The sequence below is a fragment of the Stomoxys calcitrans genome, chromosome 1, assembly GCF_963082655.1.
Source record: "Stomoxys calcitrans chromosome 1, idStoCalc2.1, whole genome shotgun sequence".
Lineage (NCBI taxonomy): Eukaryota > Metazoa > Arthropoda > Insecta > Diptera > Muscidae > Stomoxys > Stomoxys calcitrans.
The window spans coordinates 258,002,220-258,020,595 of record NC_081552.1 but is presented as its reverse complement, the minus strand read 5'-3'; the positions used below and the strand labels follow the sequence as shown (position 1 = coordinate 258,020,595).

Below are 18,376 nucleotides of genomic sequence, written 5' to 3'. Positions count from 1 at the left end.
AGTAAAAACTGAAACTAAAGCTTTTTAAGCAACAATATCCAAAAGTCTCTTGCTGAGAATGAAATCTACTTGTGTTGCATACATGAATCCATAAAAGAACTTTTCTCTACCAGCACTGAGGAAAACGGCTGGAGTGGAATGGTTCCACTTGAATGGTTTTAGCAATTGTATAAAAACTTATTTGAAATCAATCACACATGGAAATAAGAAAATTTTCTACACGTTCGACAACACCGCTACTGCTGCTGCTGCTTTTGGTGTATGCGCTGCCGTTGCTACGAACGCAATGACAGTCATATGACAGCTAAAGCTAGAAAAATTATGAGGTTCATGTGAAAATTATCAGGAAGTGTCATACATATTCCCAAAATAACAAATACCCTATAACAACTGATGTTGGAAAAAAAAAACGAAAATGTGAGAAAAAAGTAAAGCAAATATCGAAATGACCGCAAGTATTAAAGTGGAAATTAAGTAAAAGCGCATTAAATTGGCTATCTTGTCTCATTTATGATATTCCTTGAACTAATTTTTCATAGATATAAACTAAAAATGTATATTAAAGAGTACCAAAAGAGTATCTTAAGTTAGTTCAGAATTCAAATAGGATGATCCCTAGGATTATGTGGCCAATATTAAATTACACTGAAAAAATGTTGGTCCTAATTTTAAAGATTCAAGCCGAAGATGATAAATTTTCAAATTTTTTAAGGAAATATTCCCTTTGGTGAAAACATTTTTTTTTTCATATTAAGGTTTTTTTTTATTATAAATGGTAGGTTAATAAATCCTTAGGTTAGGTCAGGTCAGATTGAAAAGAGGGTGCAGATATTAATTATTAGACATCAGTCATTAGTCGGCTTGTTGCGCGCTCTAAAAACTATAAAGCAACCTCTAACAAGTAAAACGGCGTTAAGTTCCGCTCGGCCTTAGGTTAGGTTAGGTTATATTAATCCGCCCCATGCCACTATGGACATACACCTAAGCCAGTAAACAGCTTGTTGTGCGCTCTAAAAACTATAAAGCAACATCTAACAAGTAAAAAGGGGTTAAGTTCGGCCCGGCTGAACTTAATGCTATTTTACTTGGATACCCACTACCTCGAGTATATATGTAAACCACCTTTCGTCATAATCCGGTGAAAAATATATACCTTATGCCCCATAGCAGCCGATTTGGACCAAATACTATGTTCCGATTTGGACCAAATACCAATAAGTACAAGTCATTGTTCAATTGTGTATAACAAAATATTGGCCTTTTTAGTAGCTATATCTTAAAACACCGATCTGAACCATACACGACACAGATGTCGAAAAGCCTAACATAAGTCATTGTGTTAAATTTCAATGAAATCGGATTATAAATGCGCCTTTTATGGGGCCAAGACTTAAAATCGCGATATCGGTCTATATGACAGCTATATCCAATCTGAACCGATTTGGACCAAGTTGCAGAAAAATGTCGAAAAGCCTTACAAAACTAACTATCCCAAATTTCGGCGAAATCGGACAATAAATGCGCCTTTTATGGCCCCAAAATCTTAAATCGAGAGATCGGTCTATATGGCAGCTATATCCAAATCTGTACCGATTTGGGCCAACTTGAAGAAGAATGTCAACGGGCTTAACACACTTCACTGTTTCAAATTTCGGCGAAATCGGACAATAAATGCGCCTTTTATGGCCCCAAAACCTTAAATCGAGAGATCGGTCTATATGGCAGCTATATCCAAATCTTGAACGATTTAGGCCCAGTTGCAGAAAAATTTCGAAAAGCCAAACAAAACTAACTGCCCCAAATTTCGGCGAAATCGGACAATAAATCAGCCTTTTATGGCCCCAAAACCTTAAATCGAGAGATCGGTCTATATGGCAGCTATATCCAAATCTGAACCGATTTGCGCCAAATTGAAGAAGATTGTCAACGGGCTTAACACACTTCACTGTTCCAAATTTCGGCGACATCGGACAATAAATATGCCTTTTATGGGTCCAAAACCAGTCCGATATAGCCCATCATCGAACTTAACCTGGTTATGGACAAAAAAATCTGTGCAAAATTTCAGCTCAATATCTCTATTTTTAAAGACTGAAGTGTGATTTAAACAGACAGACAGACGGACATGGCAATATCGTCTTAGATTTTTAGGCTGATCAAGAATATATATACTTTATAGGGTCGGAAATGGATAGTTCGATGTGTTGCAAATGGAATGTTAGACACGTATGTTGAAGGTCATGAGAAAAGCCGTTGTACAAAATTTCAGCCAAATCGGATGAGAATTGCGCCCTCTAGAAGCTCAAGAAGTCAAGATCCTAGATCGGTTTATATGGCAGCTATATCAAGTTATGTACCGATTTGCGCCATACATAGCACAGTTATTGGAAGTCATAACAAAACACGTCGTGCAAAATTTCAGCCAAATCGGATGAGAATTGCGCCCTCTAGAGGCTCAAGAAATCAATATCCCAGATCGGTTTATATGGCAGCTATATCAGGTTATGTACCGATTTGCGCCATACATAGCACAGTTATTGGAAGTGATACCAAAACACTACGTGCAAAATGTCAGTCAAATCGGACGAGAATTGCGCCCACTAGAGGCTCAAGAAGTCAAGATTCCAGATCGTTTTATATGGCAGCTATACCAGATTATGAACCGATTTGAATCATATTAGCACAGTAGTTGAAAGTTATAATAAAACACCACGTGCAAATTGTCAGCAAAATCGGATAAGAATTGCGCACTCTAGAGGCTCAAGAAGTGAAGATTCTAGATCGGTTTATATGGCAGCTATATCAGGTTATGTACCGATCAAAACACCACGTGCAAAGTTTCAGCCAAATCGGATGAGAATTGCGCCCTCTAGAGGCTCAAGAAGTCAAGACCCAACATCGGTTTATATTGCAGCTATATCAAAACATGGACCGATTTGGCCCATTTACAATCCCAACCGACCAACACTTATAAAAAGTATTTGTGCAAATTCAAGCGGCTAGCTTTACTCCTTCGAGAGTTAGCGTGCTTGCGACAGACAGGCGGACGGACATGGCTAGATCGACTTAAAATGACATGACGATCAAGAATATATGTACTTTATGGGGTCTCAGGTGCATATCTCGAGGTGTTACAAACAGAATGACGAAATTAGTATACCCCCATCCTATGGTGGAGGGTATAAAAATCAAAACTTTGAGGTTCTCTATATACAATAGGTTCGTAGGTGTTACAAACTGAATGACAAGATTTGGTGATAAGTTTTAAATATGTCTTAGCTCAATTTGTTGACCAACTTATCATGCCACTCTCTATTTAAAGTGAATTCATTAGACGTTGTTTGAATGAGAAAATAACGATTGTTTGGCTTTTTACAGCCGGTAACAGAGAGACAGACATACCGTGCAACAACACCCCGTTTGGTGATTATGACGATGGTGGGGGCTATGACGGCAGTCGAGCGGAGGTGATGATAATGATGGTGCTGTTGTGGTTGTAGTAGTTGTTTCTATGGTTGTTGGTTAGATTTGCCCGTTGGGACAGCGGTTAGCGGTGGTTGGGCCACATACTGTTTGGTTTGTTGGCCTCGCTTATTGGACCGCATACTGTTTAGTTTTCTTGTTTGGCGCTTACAAGTACTCGACATTAGTACGTAGAACATGATTAAACGGTAAAGATGTCGTGAATTTGAAATAAACCAAAATTTTGTTTCTCAAGATTTTGGTTTGGTTGGCCCGAAGAAAGTCAGCAACACAAAATAAAAGAAAAACAAAAAACAAAATTGAACGAAAGTCGAATAATTATCTGTAATTTGTAAATATGTTCAATTTATGGTTTTACACATACTGTCACAACTTTAGTTTGTTTATATTTGAAAATTATGATTTATATGTTCTTCAGTGTGGTCAACAATTACGGTGAGTGCTCTCAACATGGTGTAAGTGATGGACATTTTTCAATTAAGATAACAAAAACACAGAAAGAAGGAAAAAAATATATAAACATTAATTTAAAGTGCTTCAATTGTCCATTAAGACCACTCTGGTCGATTGACGTTTTGTGTTATGACAAATTGCAAGAAACCATTTTTTTTTTCAATTATTTAATTTAAAAGTACAAGAAAAAACCCCTCTATTTTATAGCAGTAAAACAAACCGCCATTCTATGATTGACGTAATTCTTCAGCTGTCATTGGTGTGTACAGCAACCAAGATTTGCCGGAACCCATAACAAAATCCAACCAATCCGCCATAATTTCCCACAATACAAATTAGCCTCAAATGATCGGGAACCAAGATTTGCCAAATAAATCACGAAAAGAAACCCGCAAATGCTGTTTGCGCAAGCAGGCAAACAGGCATTGAAACGTCCATGCCATTCAAGTGTGTCAAATGTTCATAGAAAATTTTCTTATTTCATACAAACTTGGAAAACTACAATGGTTCGAATTGCCAATATATGGTCACGCATGATTTGGCATGATGGTGGTAGTAGATGTAAGGCAAATCACGTTAGTGTATGTGTGGTCATACCTAAATGAGAATGTCTTTATGGTTTGTTGGTAACTGGAGAGTGGTGACCTTGACATTGAAATTCTCAACGAACATCAATGACATCAAAAGGGTCATTGACTGACTGCTCATGTTAACAAACAAAAAATGGTTAGAGGAAAACAAAGTTTTCCCAATAATAATTGCTGTGCTTTTATGGCAGTCTCTTTTGCTTTTACTTTTATATCACTTTAGCTTTGTGTTATGTTATTTAGCAATTAAAAAGGGGAAAAACAACAGCCCATATTGACTGTTCTATAAATAAACTACAGTTTGATATGCTAATTAAATGTGACGCTAGATAATAGTAGACTCACTACTTTGAAACGATATGCAAATCTGCCTAGCATGTCCTACAAGGCAAAGGTAAAGTGAATATGTAGCTTACATACAAGTAAAAACATGTAAGAATGGGCTAAAGTCGTTCAAAGCCGACCTTTTGATATCCTACACTACATTAGATATGCAGGCTAAATAGTCGAAATCAAAATCTGTCTTAATTTGAAATTTAGAATTTCGACCAAAATCCATACATATTGTGGTGGTCATACAGAATAGCAGGCCACCGTAGCGCAGAGGTTAGCATGTCCACCTATGACGCTGAACGCCTGGGTTCGAATCCTGGCGAGACCATCAGAAAAATGTTAACCGGTAATTTTCCCCTCCTAATGCTGGCAACATTTGTGAGGTCCTATGCCATGTAAAATTTTTCTCCAAAAAAGGGTCGCACTGCGGCACGCCTTTCGGACTTGGCTATAAGAAGGAGGCCCCTTATCTTACTTACTTTAGCTTTAATTTGCTATGACAGAATATTTGTTTCACTAGCCGAACGTAGAATAGCGTTCCAAGCGCCTCGATCTTCTGCGCTCATTCTAAAATCTCTGACACTAAGTTTTGAGGTGTCTCCCACAACTTCCGGTGACCGACCTATGATATCGATATCGTCGGCATAGGCGAGTAGCATGTGCTCTCTTGTGATTAGTGTGCCATATCTATTCACATCTGAATCTCGTATAATCTTCTCCAGCAGAATTTTAAAGAGATCACACGATAGGCTGTCTCCTTGTCTGAAACCTCGTTTGGTATTAAATGGTTCGGAGAGATTCTTTTCTATTCTTACTGAGGAACGCGTATCAGCAAGTTTCATCCTGCAGAGTCTTTTTATCATTGAGCTTAAATTTGAATCGGACTGCGCTCATTGATAGGTGAGAAGTTTGCCCCTCTTCCTTAGTGGAATGTTCATGGGCAAAATTTGCATTTGTGTAAAATGTCAAGCGACTAGCTTAACTGCTTCGGAAGTAAGCGTGCTTTCCACAGACAGACAAACGGATGGACAGACAGATAGACCAACGGACGGACATGATTTAATTCGACTCAGAATGTCAAGACTATCAGATTAATATTTCCATGTGTTACAGGGAATGTTAAAGGGAATAAGGAAATTAGTATACTCCCATCCTCCCAAGGTATAGAAAGAGACAAATTTTAACCCAATTTAACCGACTGTGTCTTGTTCCGCATCATTTCCAACCAAACCGCCCTGAAGACCCCGAAGTCAGACCTTTACTGCTATGTTTAATACACAATTCCCCTGTAGAAATCATGCATCTAGCTAAAAATCTCACACAAGAACGATTTGGGCACTTGTTTGCTGATCTCTCCAGCCATTTCACAGTTCCCCATTATATGGCATCGTATGTCAGCAATCCTTAAATTTGTTTAAATATTGTAATATATATGGCTCAGCTGGAATAACATTCGTTTAGGGTTCTTTAAGTGGTCTATCTCCCACAACCGTAGGAGACATTCGCCTTTTCCGCATGACTCTGATAGCAAACTACCGTCATAACCTAGGATGGCCTACAAGGACTCAGAATAAAAAGTACGAATGATGACAGTTTTGGCATAAAATTCCCAAGATACTGCTGCTATTACAATTAACTGTGTAAATGAGTTCCCAAAAGCAGCAATGGTTTTATTTTTGCCCAAAATATGGTTAAGAAACTCGTCTGTTAGCCTTTTCCTGGTAGTAGAATTGCGTCATAGTCAGTCATTTCAGCTATTTACAAGCAAAAAGTGCTTATACTTTGTAAAATTGTGTGTAATATTAATAAAAAAAACAAATATTTTCGAGAAGATAAAAAAAGGTAAATTATTTAAATTATTATGTTGCACCGGTAATGTTATATGCAAGAGAAATAACTTTTAGCATTTTATCTCAAAACTTTTAAATAAGTTTTTTTTTACTTAAACCCTTATTAAGCTTGCACAAAAAATTAATAAACGAAAGCAACATTTAATATCGACCAATTAGTTTGCAATGTACTTTCAATGTGGCGCTGCGTTACAACGTCAACTCTGACGTATGAGTGATGTCGGCGATGAAAGAGCAAAATAAGTATACGTTACCAGGGACAGCCATGCAGATATGCAGCCAAGTGCACATTTTTAGCACACATACACAAGCAACTAGCCGGCAACAAACATGCTTGCTTACATTCCCTTCACCGCATTGCATGCAAACACCATATTCATTCAATAAGCTTTGATGGCATTACAAATTGGGTCATATTCGGTGATCGTGCGGCTTTGCACAAGCAAGAAAAAATGCAAATATTTTATCAATGAAGAAAAGAAGGCTAAAATAAAAAAATATAAATACATAGCAAATGGGCAAGTAAATTTATTTCAAATGAAAAAATTCTCATACATTGGTGCGTGTGAAAGAAATCAATTATTTCGTAAAATATTTTTTTTTTTGCTTGACATGTCTGTTCTTAATGTGAATGTGAAAGCGGCGTCTGCACCGGCCACAACAAACAAAATATTTTTTTTTTTCGGTTTTCATAAAAAAAAAATCTGTACAAGATGAGAGACCACAAAACCCCATTTTTTGTTTTTTTTCGTTTTTGTTTTTTTTTTTTTTTTTTGTTGGAAACCAGTGTCAGTAGTACACATACTTTGGTACATGGACTGCAAAATGCCTAGATTAGCGCATGAATATGATAAAATAAAATAAACAATGAAGCATATGAAGTAAACAGTTTCATTGCACACTAGTGGCTATAGCAGAAAATTGAGAAATTAATATTTGTTGTGAATTTTTAAATTTTTATGCCATTATGTGACTAAATGTGTTGTAAAGGATTTATCTTGGTTCCTAAGAAAATGAAATCAACAGTTTGATGTTTTGTCAAACTTCTAGAGCCTCGTTTCGCTTTTACTTCTTTCCTTTGCTTTTCCTATAGAAAATATTGGGTTGCCCAAAAAGTAATTGCGTATTTTTTAAAAGAAAGTAAATGCATTTTTAATAAAACTTAGAATGAACTTTAATCAAATATACTTTTTTTACACTTTTTTTCTAAAGCAAGCTAAGAGTAACAGCTGATAACTGACAGAAGAAAGAATGCAATTACAGAGTCACAAGCTGTGAAAAAATTTGTCAACGCCGACTATATGAAAAATCCGCAATTACTTTTTGGGCAACCCATTAGTAAGCCATAGCTTATCTGGCGCCTTGTTTTATATTTTATGCCCTTAAACGCAGTTGCTTAGTTCCAAAGTTGCTAGCGAGTTAGGATTATACCCAATACCGTCGCGCATTTGTCCAGTTCCCAAAAATATTTTCCATTACTGCTAACAGTTATATTGCAAATGCGAATGTTGTAATATGGAGATATTTTAGGTAAGGCAAGTAATGTTATTTTAAAGACATCTGTATTAAATATTTCCCAATTGCTGGAAGTTTTGTACATGGAACCATTACTTCACGAAAAATTAATGCAAAATAATTTGCTTCTATTGTTTACATTAAAATGATGAACAAAACTAATGCCAGGTAAACAAGCTATTGACGCCGTTATGGAAAAATCACTAAACGGCGGCGCCATCACGTCTGCTCACAATGTAGGCGGCTAAGCTATGCCGCACGCTAGTTGATGACCAAAACGCAAATGAATTTACAATTACTGCGATGGGACTTTGCTCATAGAAACGACAACATTTGCTGTGCTGTCAAAAATCTTACTAGCCCCTGGGCTACTCAAAAATTATTTACCACACTTAACGTCATATTTTTACTATCCCTACAACTTTGCTACCATTCGACACACAGCCAAATTCTAAAAAATTTTTGCCTATCAAATGGGACTAAAATCAAAATTGAGCTTCAGATTTTTAACGACCAAAAATTAGTTTTGGTCTAAAATTTATCAAACTTCCGTTTTGTAGTTAAAATCCGGTTTATTGGACAACAATTCTTAGACTTTATCGTAGATTGTCATTTTGATAATCGCTAAAACCTACCCATTTTACTTCTCATGTGGGTAAAACTTCTCCTCAGGTGGTGTCGCTGGGATGTATACCCCAAAAATGTCGCCAGAATTAGTGAGGGTATAAACACTGCTAAAACAATTTTGATCTTTTCGCTAGGATATTTAACACACTTGTCCAATTTGATTTTTTGAGCACCTACAAAACGCAATTCCATTCCGAATACAAAAAAAGCCATGCGAGCTACAGTTAAGATTCAATGATTCTATTTCGATTTCTATAGATAATAGAATATACCCCCACCACCGAAGGATGATGGGGGTATATTCATTTTGTCATTCCGTTTGCAACACATCGAAATATCCATTTCGACAGTCAGACGGATAGACGGACGGACATAGCTAGATCGTCTTAGATTTTTATGCTGATCAAGAATATATGTATTTTATAGGGTCGGAACCCTATAAAATATATATATTCTTGATCAGCTTTAAAATCTAAGACGATCTAGCCATGTCCGTCCGTCTGTCAATTGAAATCACACTACAGTCTTTAAAAATAGAGATATTGAGCTGAAATTGTACACAAATTCTTTTTTTGTCCATTAGCAGTTTAAGTTCGAAGATGGGCTATATCGGACTATATCTTGATATAGCCCCCATATAGACCGATCCGCCGACTTAGGGTCTTAGGCCTATAAATGCAAATTTTGCCCATGAACATTCCACTAAGGAACAGGGGCAAACTCTCACATATCAATGAGTGCAGTCCGATTCAAGTTTAAGCTCAATGATAAGGAGCCTCCTTTTTATAGCCGAGTCCGAACGGCGTGCCGCTGTGCGACATCTCTTTGGAGAGAAGTTTTACACAGAAGTACCTTACAAATGTTGCCAGCATTAGGAGGGGAGAACCACCGCTGAAAATTTTTTTCTGATGGTCTCGCCCGGATTCGAACCCAAGCGTTCAGCGTCATAGGCGGACATGCTAACCTCTGCGGTATGGTGGCCTCCAAGCCGTAAGCCTATAAAAGCCACATTTATTATCCGATTTTGCTGAAGTTTGTGGACAGTGAGTTGTGTTAGGCCAGTCGACATCCAGCTTCAATTTGGTCAAGATCGGTTCAGATTTGGATATAGCTGCCATATAGACCGTTCTCTCGATTTAAGGTCTTGAGCCCGTAAAAGGCGCATTTATTGTCTGATTTTGCCGAAATTTGGGACAGTGAGTTGTGTTAGGCTCTTAAACATTCGTATTTAATTTGGCTCAGATCGGTCCAGATTTGGATATAGCTGCCATATAAACCGATCTCTCGATTTAAGGTCTTGGCCCCATAAAGGCGGATTTATTGTCCGATTTCACCGAAATTTGAGTTGAGTTAGGCTCTTCAACATTCGCCTTCAATTTGGCTCAGATCGGTCCAAATTTGGATATAGCTGCCATATAGACCGATTTCTCGATTTAAGGTTTTTGGCCAACAAAAGGCGCATTTATTGTCCGATTTTGCCATAATTTGAGACAGTGAGTTGCGTTAGATCTTTCGACAAATTTCTTCAATTTGCCCCAGATCGGTCCAGATGTGGATATAGCTGCCATATAGATTTAAGGTTTTGGACCCAAAAAAGACGCATTTATTGTCCGATGTCGTTGAAATTTGGAGCAGTGAGTTGCGTTAGACCCTTCAACAATTTTTTTCAATTTGGCCCAGATCGGTCCAGATGTGGATATAGCTGCCATATGGACCGATCTCTCGATTTAAGGTTTTGGCCCCATAAAAGGCGCATTTATTGTCCGATGTCGCCGAAATTTGGGACAGTGAGCTTTGTAAGGTCCTTCGCCATCCTTCTTCAATTTGGCTCAGATCAGTTCAGATTTGGATATAGCTGCCATATAGACCGATCTCTTAATTTAATGTCTTGGCCCCATACCCTATTTCGATAAAGCTGCTATGGGGGCATAAATTATGCATTTTCCCCGGATTATGACGAAAGGTGGTTTACATATATACCCGAGGTGGTGGGTATTCAAAGTTCGGCCCGACCGAACTTAACACCTTTTTACTTGTTTAGACTTGCGATATATTACTCTTTGGAAAATGTTTATATAGAAGTACTTAGATTTACGTCATCTCCATTTCACGTCACCAAAAACTTGTTTCCTCTAACTTTGATGTACATCGTCATTCGATTTAAGTCGTCTCTATAGTTTAAAAATATATCCAGGGAAGCCCCAATTTCAGTATAATTCAAGCATTTTTTCAATATAAATCGTAATTTCTAGGAAACGTAATTGGTCGTATATCGAGATAATATTCTATTTATGTCTTTCCACTTTTATCTTTAAAATAGTAATTTCTTACCTCCTTTTTGCATGTCGCCTGACTGATAGAAAAACTCTAGGGTTGCCAACAAAAATTTTAAAAATTACTATAAAAAACAATATTGAATAATTTTGCTTTTTTAAATGACTGTAGCCTCTGTTTAATTATAAAATATCACAAAGACGATTCTGTTGGTCCATGTATTCAACACGATTGATCAAAATCATATTTATTATCGATAACTTGTGTCATCGATTTAGGTTAATAACCTGGTACTTTCAATTTACTGTTGTTATTTCTCAATAGACTAGAGTAAATCGAAAGTAAGCATTAAACAAAACATATACTGACTCGTTGTGATAAACCAAGGTGTACGTATAAAAATTCCATGACAATAAGTTTTTATTTATTTTGATACCCTCCACCGTAAGATGGGGGTATACTAATTTCGTCATTCTGTTTGTAACACCTCGAAATATGCGTCTGAGACCCCATAATCATCGTCATGTCATTTTAAGTCGATCTAGCCATGTCCTCCCGTCTGTCCGTCCGTTCGTCTGTCTGTCGAAAGCACGCTAACTTTCGAAGAAGTAAAGCTAGCCGCTTGACTTCCAATAACTGAGCTAAGTATAGTTCAAATCGGTTAATTTTTTGATATGGCTGCCATATAAACCGATCTGGGATCTTGACTTCTTGAGCCTTTAGAGGGCGCAATTCTCATCTGATTTGGCAGAAATTTTGTGCAACAGCTTCTTTCATGACCTTCAACATACGTGTCTAATATGGTCTGAATCGATCAATAGCTTGATACAGCTCCCATATAAGTCTCTCTCCCGATTTTGCTTCTTGAGCCCCTACAATGAACTGAAATACAATGTTCAGCATTCATTTATGGTCCGAATCGGACTATAACTTGATATAGCTCCAATAGCTTAAATGTTCCTCTTCCGCGGTATAAGAGATTCAGCGAGTTCTATGCGCGGTATAAGAGATACCGCGCATAGAACTCGACAAATGCGATCCATGGTGGAGGGTATATAAGATTCGGCCTGGCGGAACTTAGCACGCTCTTACTTGTTTATTTTATTTTTCAAAATCCCGCATCCACAGTAGTCTGCGTTTTGCTGCAAAGTTACTCAGGTGTCTGGGGGGATGGGGGTAGGGCAAGATACAGAAAGACAGGTGATCACTACCCAGTGTGAACTTTTTCAAAACAAACAAGCCATTAAAAAAAAACGAACGTCAATAAAAACAAACATTAAAAATCTAACTATGAGGCCAGTAAAAGGGAAATATTTATGCCGCAACATTCTCAAAATGAGAACAAGAGAGAGAGAGGAAAAAATGTGTTGCCCTGCCTGTTTTCTGGGATGCTGTCCGTTGCTCTTTGATATGTATGCGAACTTTTATAGCTGCCTCTAGGTAATGTGGATTTTTGTTTTGTGCTTTGGGGAACAGCAGCGAGACACGTTTCTCATACGAATGCTAGATCAACGAAAAAGGAGCCAACCAAGATGAATACAAAAAAAAAAATCAGAAAAACACAAAAGCATATTTGGGGTCATACAGAATGAATTCACACAATTTAGTAGTTGAAATCTGCACCACGGTACGGGCGGTTTGTTCTCATCTTCACGAATTGGCGAACGAGATATCAACCAAAAAATTTACAGAAAATCGGTTAGAGGCAAGAAAGAAGTCCCCAGAAAAAAAAAAGAACTCAAGGGAACAAAGTTCAAACTAATTTACAAAAAAAAATAAACCTGGAAGTTCGTTCGTTTTATCAATTGGCCTTGAAATTTATGGATTTACAAATGTTGATGACTCATAGAGCCCCAAGGTGATGATGGGCTTCTGCCCGAAAAACCCTTAGATATTAACTAGCAGAAATTTTTTATGTTATACAAATGAGTGGGCGTTATAAGCATCATCCCCAGTGTCATCTGGTACAACCAAACACCCACCCAGTTCGAATCGCTGCTACACTAGTGTTGTCCCCAATGTCTTTTATTATGTTTTTTTCTCTACTTACAAGGAATATACGAGTTCCACTCCATCTCATATGAAACCAAGAGCCGAAAAAATTATGGATTTTTTTTTTAATTGTGTACACTGAAATAAAAAGAAATTTCGTAATTGCCCCATGTTTTGAAGACTTTTTGGCTAAAATTCAAAATTTTTATTTAGAGAGCCACAAAAACAAAAGCAATCAAAAACACAACAACGCCATCAATCGACGCAAACATTCTTCGAACATTCACATAGGACCAAGATCTAAAATTGTGTCTATTACTTATGTTGCACCACAGCTATATCAGCTAACTATATAATAGTGGTACAGTGGTTAACACAGACCAAAATAAGAAAGAAAATAAGTAATGTAAACGAAAAAAATGAAAAATCTTTTGCGCCACGAAAATGATATAGAAATACATAATAATTAAAAATGCCTTATAATATAATTATGTGTTAAATTTTAATAGCTGTAAGATGCTCTTATGCCAGTGACAATGATTATTTTCCTATATCCGATGAGTGGTAAACCATAGTATTGAATTCATAAGTGGAAACTCAGTTTTATTGCTTTGCCATCATACAACACGTGAGGAATGGTTCGCATGTGCTTGAATGTGGGGTGAAGTTGAAAATCCAAAACATGTGCACGCGAACATGACTTACAGTTATTACAAAAGTGAGAGTAAGAGCGAGAGAGAAACAAAATTGTTCTAAGTATGCTAACATGACACTTGTTATACTTAGAGTTGCCATATCTTACATGCCCTTGCATATATAAATATGGCGATAAACAAGATAAACAAACAACGCTGGATTGACTTGGAAAGTCAGGCCAAAATCATTAAAAAACAAGTAACAGCGTGCTAAGTTCGGCCGGGCCGAATCGTATATACCCTCCACTATTGATCGCATTTGTCGTGTTCTATGCGCGGTATCTCTTTTTAGGCAAACAAAGAATATTGAATAAGAATAGTCCGATACGAACCATAAATGAAGGCTGAACATTGTAGAAGTCATTGTGTAATATTTCAGTTCATTCGGATAAGAATTGCGCCCTCTAGAGGCTCAAGAAGTCAAGACCCAAGATCGGTTTACATGGCAGCTAAATCAAAAAATGAACCGATTTGAACCATACTTAGCGCTGTAGTTGAGAGTTATAATAAAACACTTCATGCACAATTTCAGCCAAATCGGACAAGAATTGCGCCCTCTAGAGGCTCAAAAAATCAAGACCCAAGATCGGTTTAAATGACAGCTACATCAGGTTATGTACAGATTTGCGCCATACTTAGCACTGTTATTGTAAGTCATAACAAAACACATCATGCAAAATTTCAGCCAAATTGGATGGGAATTGCGCGCTCTATTGGCTCAAGAAGTCAAGATCTAAGATCGGTTTATATGGCAGCTATATCAGGTAACGAACCGATTTAAACCATACTTAGCACAGTAGTTAAAAGTTTCAATAATAAAACACTTCGTGCAAAATTTCAGTCAAATCGGGCGAGAATTGCGCCCTCTAGAGGCTCAAGAAGTCAAGACCCAAGATCGGTTTATATGGCAGCTATATCAAAACATGAACCGATTTCGCCCATTTGCCACCCCAACCGACCTACACGAATAAGAAGTATTTGTGCAAAATTTCAAGCGGCTAGCTTTACTCCTTCGAAAGTTAGCGTGCTTTCAGACAGACAGACAGAGGGACGGACATGGCTAGATCGACTTAAAATGACATGACGATCAAAAATATATATATTCTTTATGGGGTCTTATGCCCCCATCCTATGGTGGAAGGCATGAAGGTATGAAGAAATGAATGGTCTTGCGTAGGTCTTTGGTATATAAGACTCGGCCCGGCCGAATTTAGCACGCTTTTTCTTGCCCAACATATGATGCATCGTTTAACGAGATATTTTCAGAGCTTTTGCCATTTGATTGCCACTATGGCGTGGAATTCGTTTAATTCGACCCACCACTAGCCGAGCTATTTTAGGTGTTGTTGCAGTTTTTTTGCTCGGCAACGTATATTTATAAAGATTTTTGGTGCGATACACAAACATTTTGTTCACTTTTAGGTGTTTGAGTTCGCCAACAATAGCCGGTTGTTATATAACGACAAATATAACGCAATCTCACCATAGGGCTTGAACTCTATCAAAAATTTGTTTCTTTTTAAATACGCTCACCAGCAAATGCTTATGGTGACCTATAAATAATTTATGGAGCTGTCAGTAAAACAAATATCATGTAGACAGATATGCCCGTGTGAACTTCGAAATTCTTCGTGTCAGCTACGCATACAATTAACACTTATAAGGACGTAGAAAACACCATTCCAACCGCTCTGCAGAAAATTTGATATTGATCGTTTTATTTTCCATCTGAAATTGCCTTCAAAATCAGCTGACATTCGAATATTTGTGACGTTTTAGTTAAGTAGTGTTTGGTACATTTGGAGACCTATAGAATCTTACGGCGAACATTTTGCAAACAATTGCCAAAAAGATCCTTTCAACAGGTACTTGGAGCATTAAAATGTTCCACAAAAATATTCCTTGTAGTGTTATCAATAATATTGACGAAGGCGCTACGTACCGGCAAAGCTTACAAGACATATATCATAACCATGAACCGATGTTTGCTATTTTACCCTGAATCTTTTTTAAACCCCCTATTTAAAGCTTATTCAACTATAATACCACATTTGTTTTACAGGTTTCAAGAGATAGTATTTTCACTTTTTATACCCACCACCGAAGGATGGGAGTGTGTTCATTTTGTCATTCCGTTTGCAACATATCGAAATATCCATTTCCGACCCTATAAAGCAAATATATTCTTGATCAACGTAAAAATCTAAGACAATTCAGCCATCTCCGTCCGTCTGTCTGTTGAAATTACGCTGCAGTCTATAAAAATAGAGATATTGAGCTGAAACTTTGCCCGGTTCTTTTTTTGTCCATAAGCAGCTGAAGTTCGAAGATGGGCCATATCGAACTGTATCTTAATATAGCCCCATATAGACCGATCCACCGGGTCTTAGGCCCATAAAAGCTACATTTATTATCCGATTTTGATAATATTTGGGACACTGAGTTGTGCTAGGCCCTTCGACATCTTTCTTCAATTTGGTCCAGATCAGTCCAGATTTGGATATAGCTGTCATATAGACTGATCTCTCTATTTAAGGTCTTGGGCCCATTAAAGCCACATTTATTATCCGATTTTGCTGAAATTTGAGACAGTGAGTGGTGTTAGGTCCTCCGACATCCTTCTTCAATTTGGCCCAAATCGGTCCAGATTTGCGTATAGCTGCCATATAGACCGATTAGCAGATAGAGGGTCTTAGGCCCATTAAAGTCACATTTATTATCCGATTTTACTGAAATTTGGGACAGTGAGTTGTGTTAGGCCCTTTGACATCCTTCTTTAATTTGGCCCAGATCGGTTCAGATTTGAATATAGCTGCCATATAGACCGATCACTCGTTTTAAGGATTCGGGCCCATAAAAGGCGCATTTATTGTCCGATGTCGCCGAAATTTGGTACATTGAGTTAAATTAAGCCCCTCGATATATTTCTGTAATTTGGCCTAGATCGATCAAGATTTGCATATAGCTGCCTTATTAACCGATCTCACGATTTAAGGTTTTGGGCGGATAAAAGGCGCATTTATTGTCCGATGTCGCCGAAATTTGGGACAGTGAGTTGTGTTAGGTACTTCGATATTCTTCTTCAATTTGGCCCAGATCGGTCCAGATTTGGATATAGCTGCCTTATAGACCAATCTCTCGATTTAAGGTTTTGGACCCATAAAAGGCGCATTTATTGTCCGATGTCGCCGAAATTTGGGATAGTGAGTTGTGCTAGGCCCTTTGACAGCCCTCTTTAATTTGGCCCAGATCGGTTCAGATTTGGATATAGCTGCCATATAGACCGATCACTCGATTTAAGGATTTGGGCCCATAAAAGGAGCATTTATTGGCCGATGTCGCCGAAATTCGGTACAGTGAGTTGTGTTAGGTACTTCGATATTCTTCTTCAATTTGGTCCAGATCGGTCCAGATTTGAATATAGCTGCCAAATAAACCGATCTCACGATTTAAAGTTTTGGACCCATAAAAGGCGCATTTATTGCCCGATTTCGCCGAAATTTGGGACAGTGACTTGTGTTAGGCCCTTTGACAGCCCTCTTTAATTGGCCTTATAGACCAATCTCTCGATTTAAAGTCTTGACGCCATAAAAAGCAGATTTATTATCCGATTTCGCTGAAATTTGACACAGTGACTTATGTTAGGCTTTTCGACATCCGTGTCGTATATGGTTCAGATTGGTCTATATTTAGATATGGCTACCAAAAAGACCAAATTGAACAATGACTTGTACTTATTAGACCTCTTAATAACCGTATCGAATTTGATCCAAACCGAACCATACTTCGATAAAGCTGATATGGGGGCATAAATTATGCATTTTTCACCGGATTATGACGAAAGGTGGTGTACATATATACCCGAGGTAGTGGGTATCTAAAGTTCGGCCCGGCCGAACTTAATGCCTTTTTACATGTTTTCTTTGCATTATTTGGCAAGTTGGTAAACAGTTTTACCACCTAATCTCACAGCTGAAGCAGGGCTGCAGTTAACACAGTCATTCAGTTTTCCTGGTCAAGCGCTTTTAAGATGCATAATATCTTAAAAGTCTTTGCTAAACAGTCTTGTTTATCCTGGTTATCAACATTCGCTTTAAAACACTGTGTTTGGTGTGAAATATTACTTGTGATATTTAGACGTATGTGTATGCTAATGTTATATGGGACTTGTTAAAATGAATTTTCAAAATATTCCGTTTGTTACAAATTTCTTCTATACACAAAAAGGAAATCATTTAGAATAGAAGTTGATACAAAAGAAAATAACATGCAAAAAGGCACATCATCACAACTTCATAGTCATTTTTTTGATGAATAATTCAGGTGTATTGTTTTTTTTTTCAATTTTATTACTTGCCCATCCCATCTCTGGGTGTTTTTTTTTTTCTCCCACACATTTATCTTATGTAATAGGACACACACATTTACTGAAGAGAGCAAGAGATCGTCATTGATACACACGTCATAACGAATGGAAGAGAGAATGTGTTTGAATACGCATTTGCATACATGTCAAGAGTAATGCATGTCATTTGTTGGTGTTGTTGTTTATTTTAAAATTAACTCA

General features: G+C 37.5%; 1 protein-coding gene across 3 annotated transcripts in view; it reads left to right on the top strand.

The window, feature by feature from the left end:
• Positions 1–18,376, top strand: part of LOC106084435 (uncharacterized) — a 61,261-nt gene that overhangs the window by 15,434 nt on the left and 27,451 nt on the right. Inside the window, exon 1 of one of the 3 annotated variants that reach the window (XM_013248117.2) lies at positions 3,659–3,918. The exons of the other annotated variants lie outside the window; for them this stretch is intronic. Coding sequence (XP_013103571.2) covers positions 3,882–3,918 — 37 coding nt within the window. The 5' untranslated portion in view covers positions 3,659–3,881. Of the gene's footprint in view, positions 1–3,658; positions 3,919–18,376 lie in introns of those variants that run through there. 3 annotated transcript variants of the gene reach the window in all.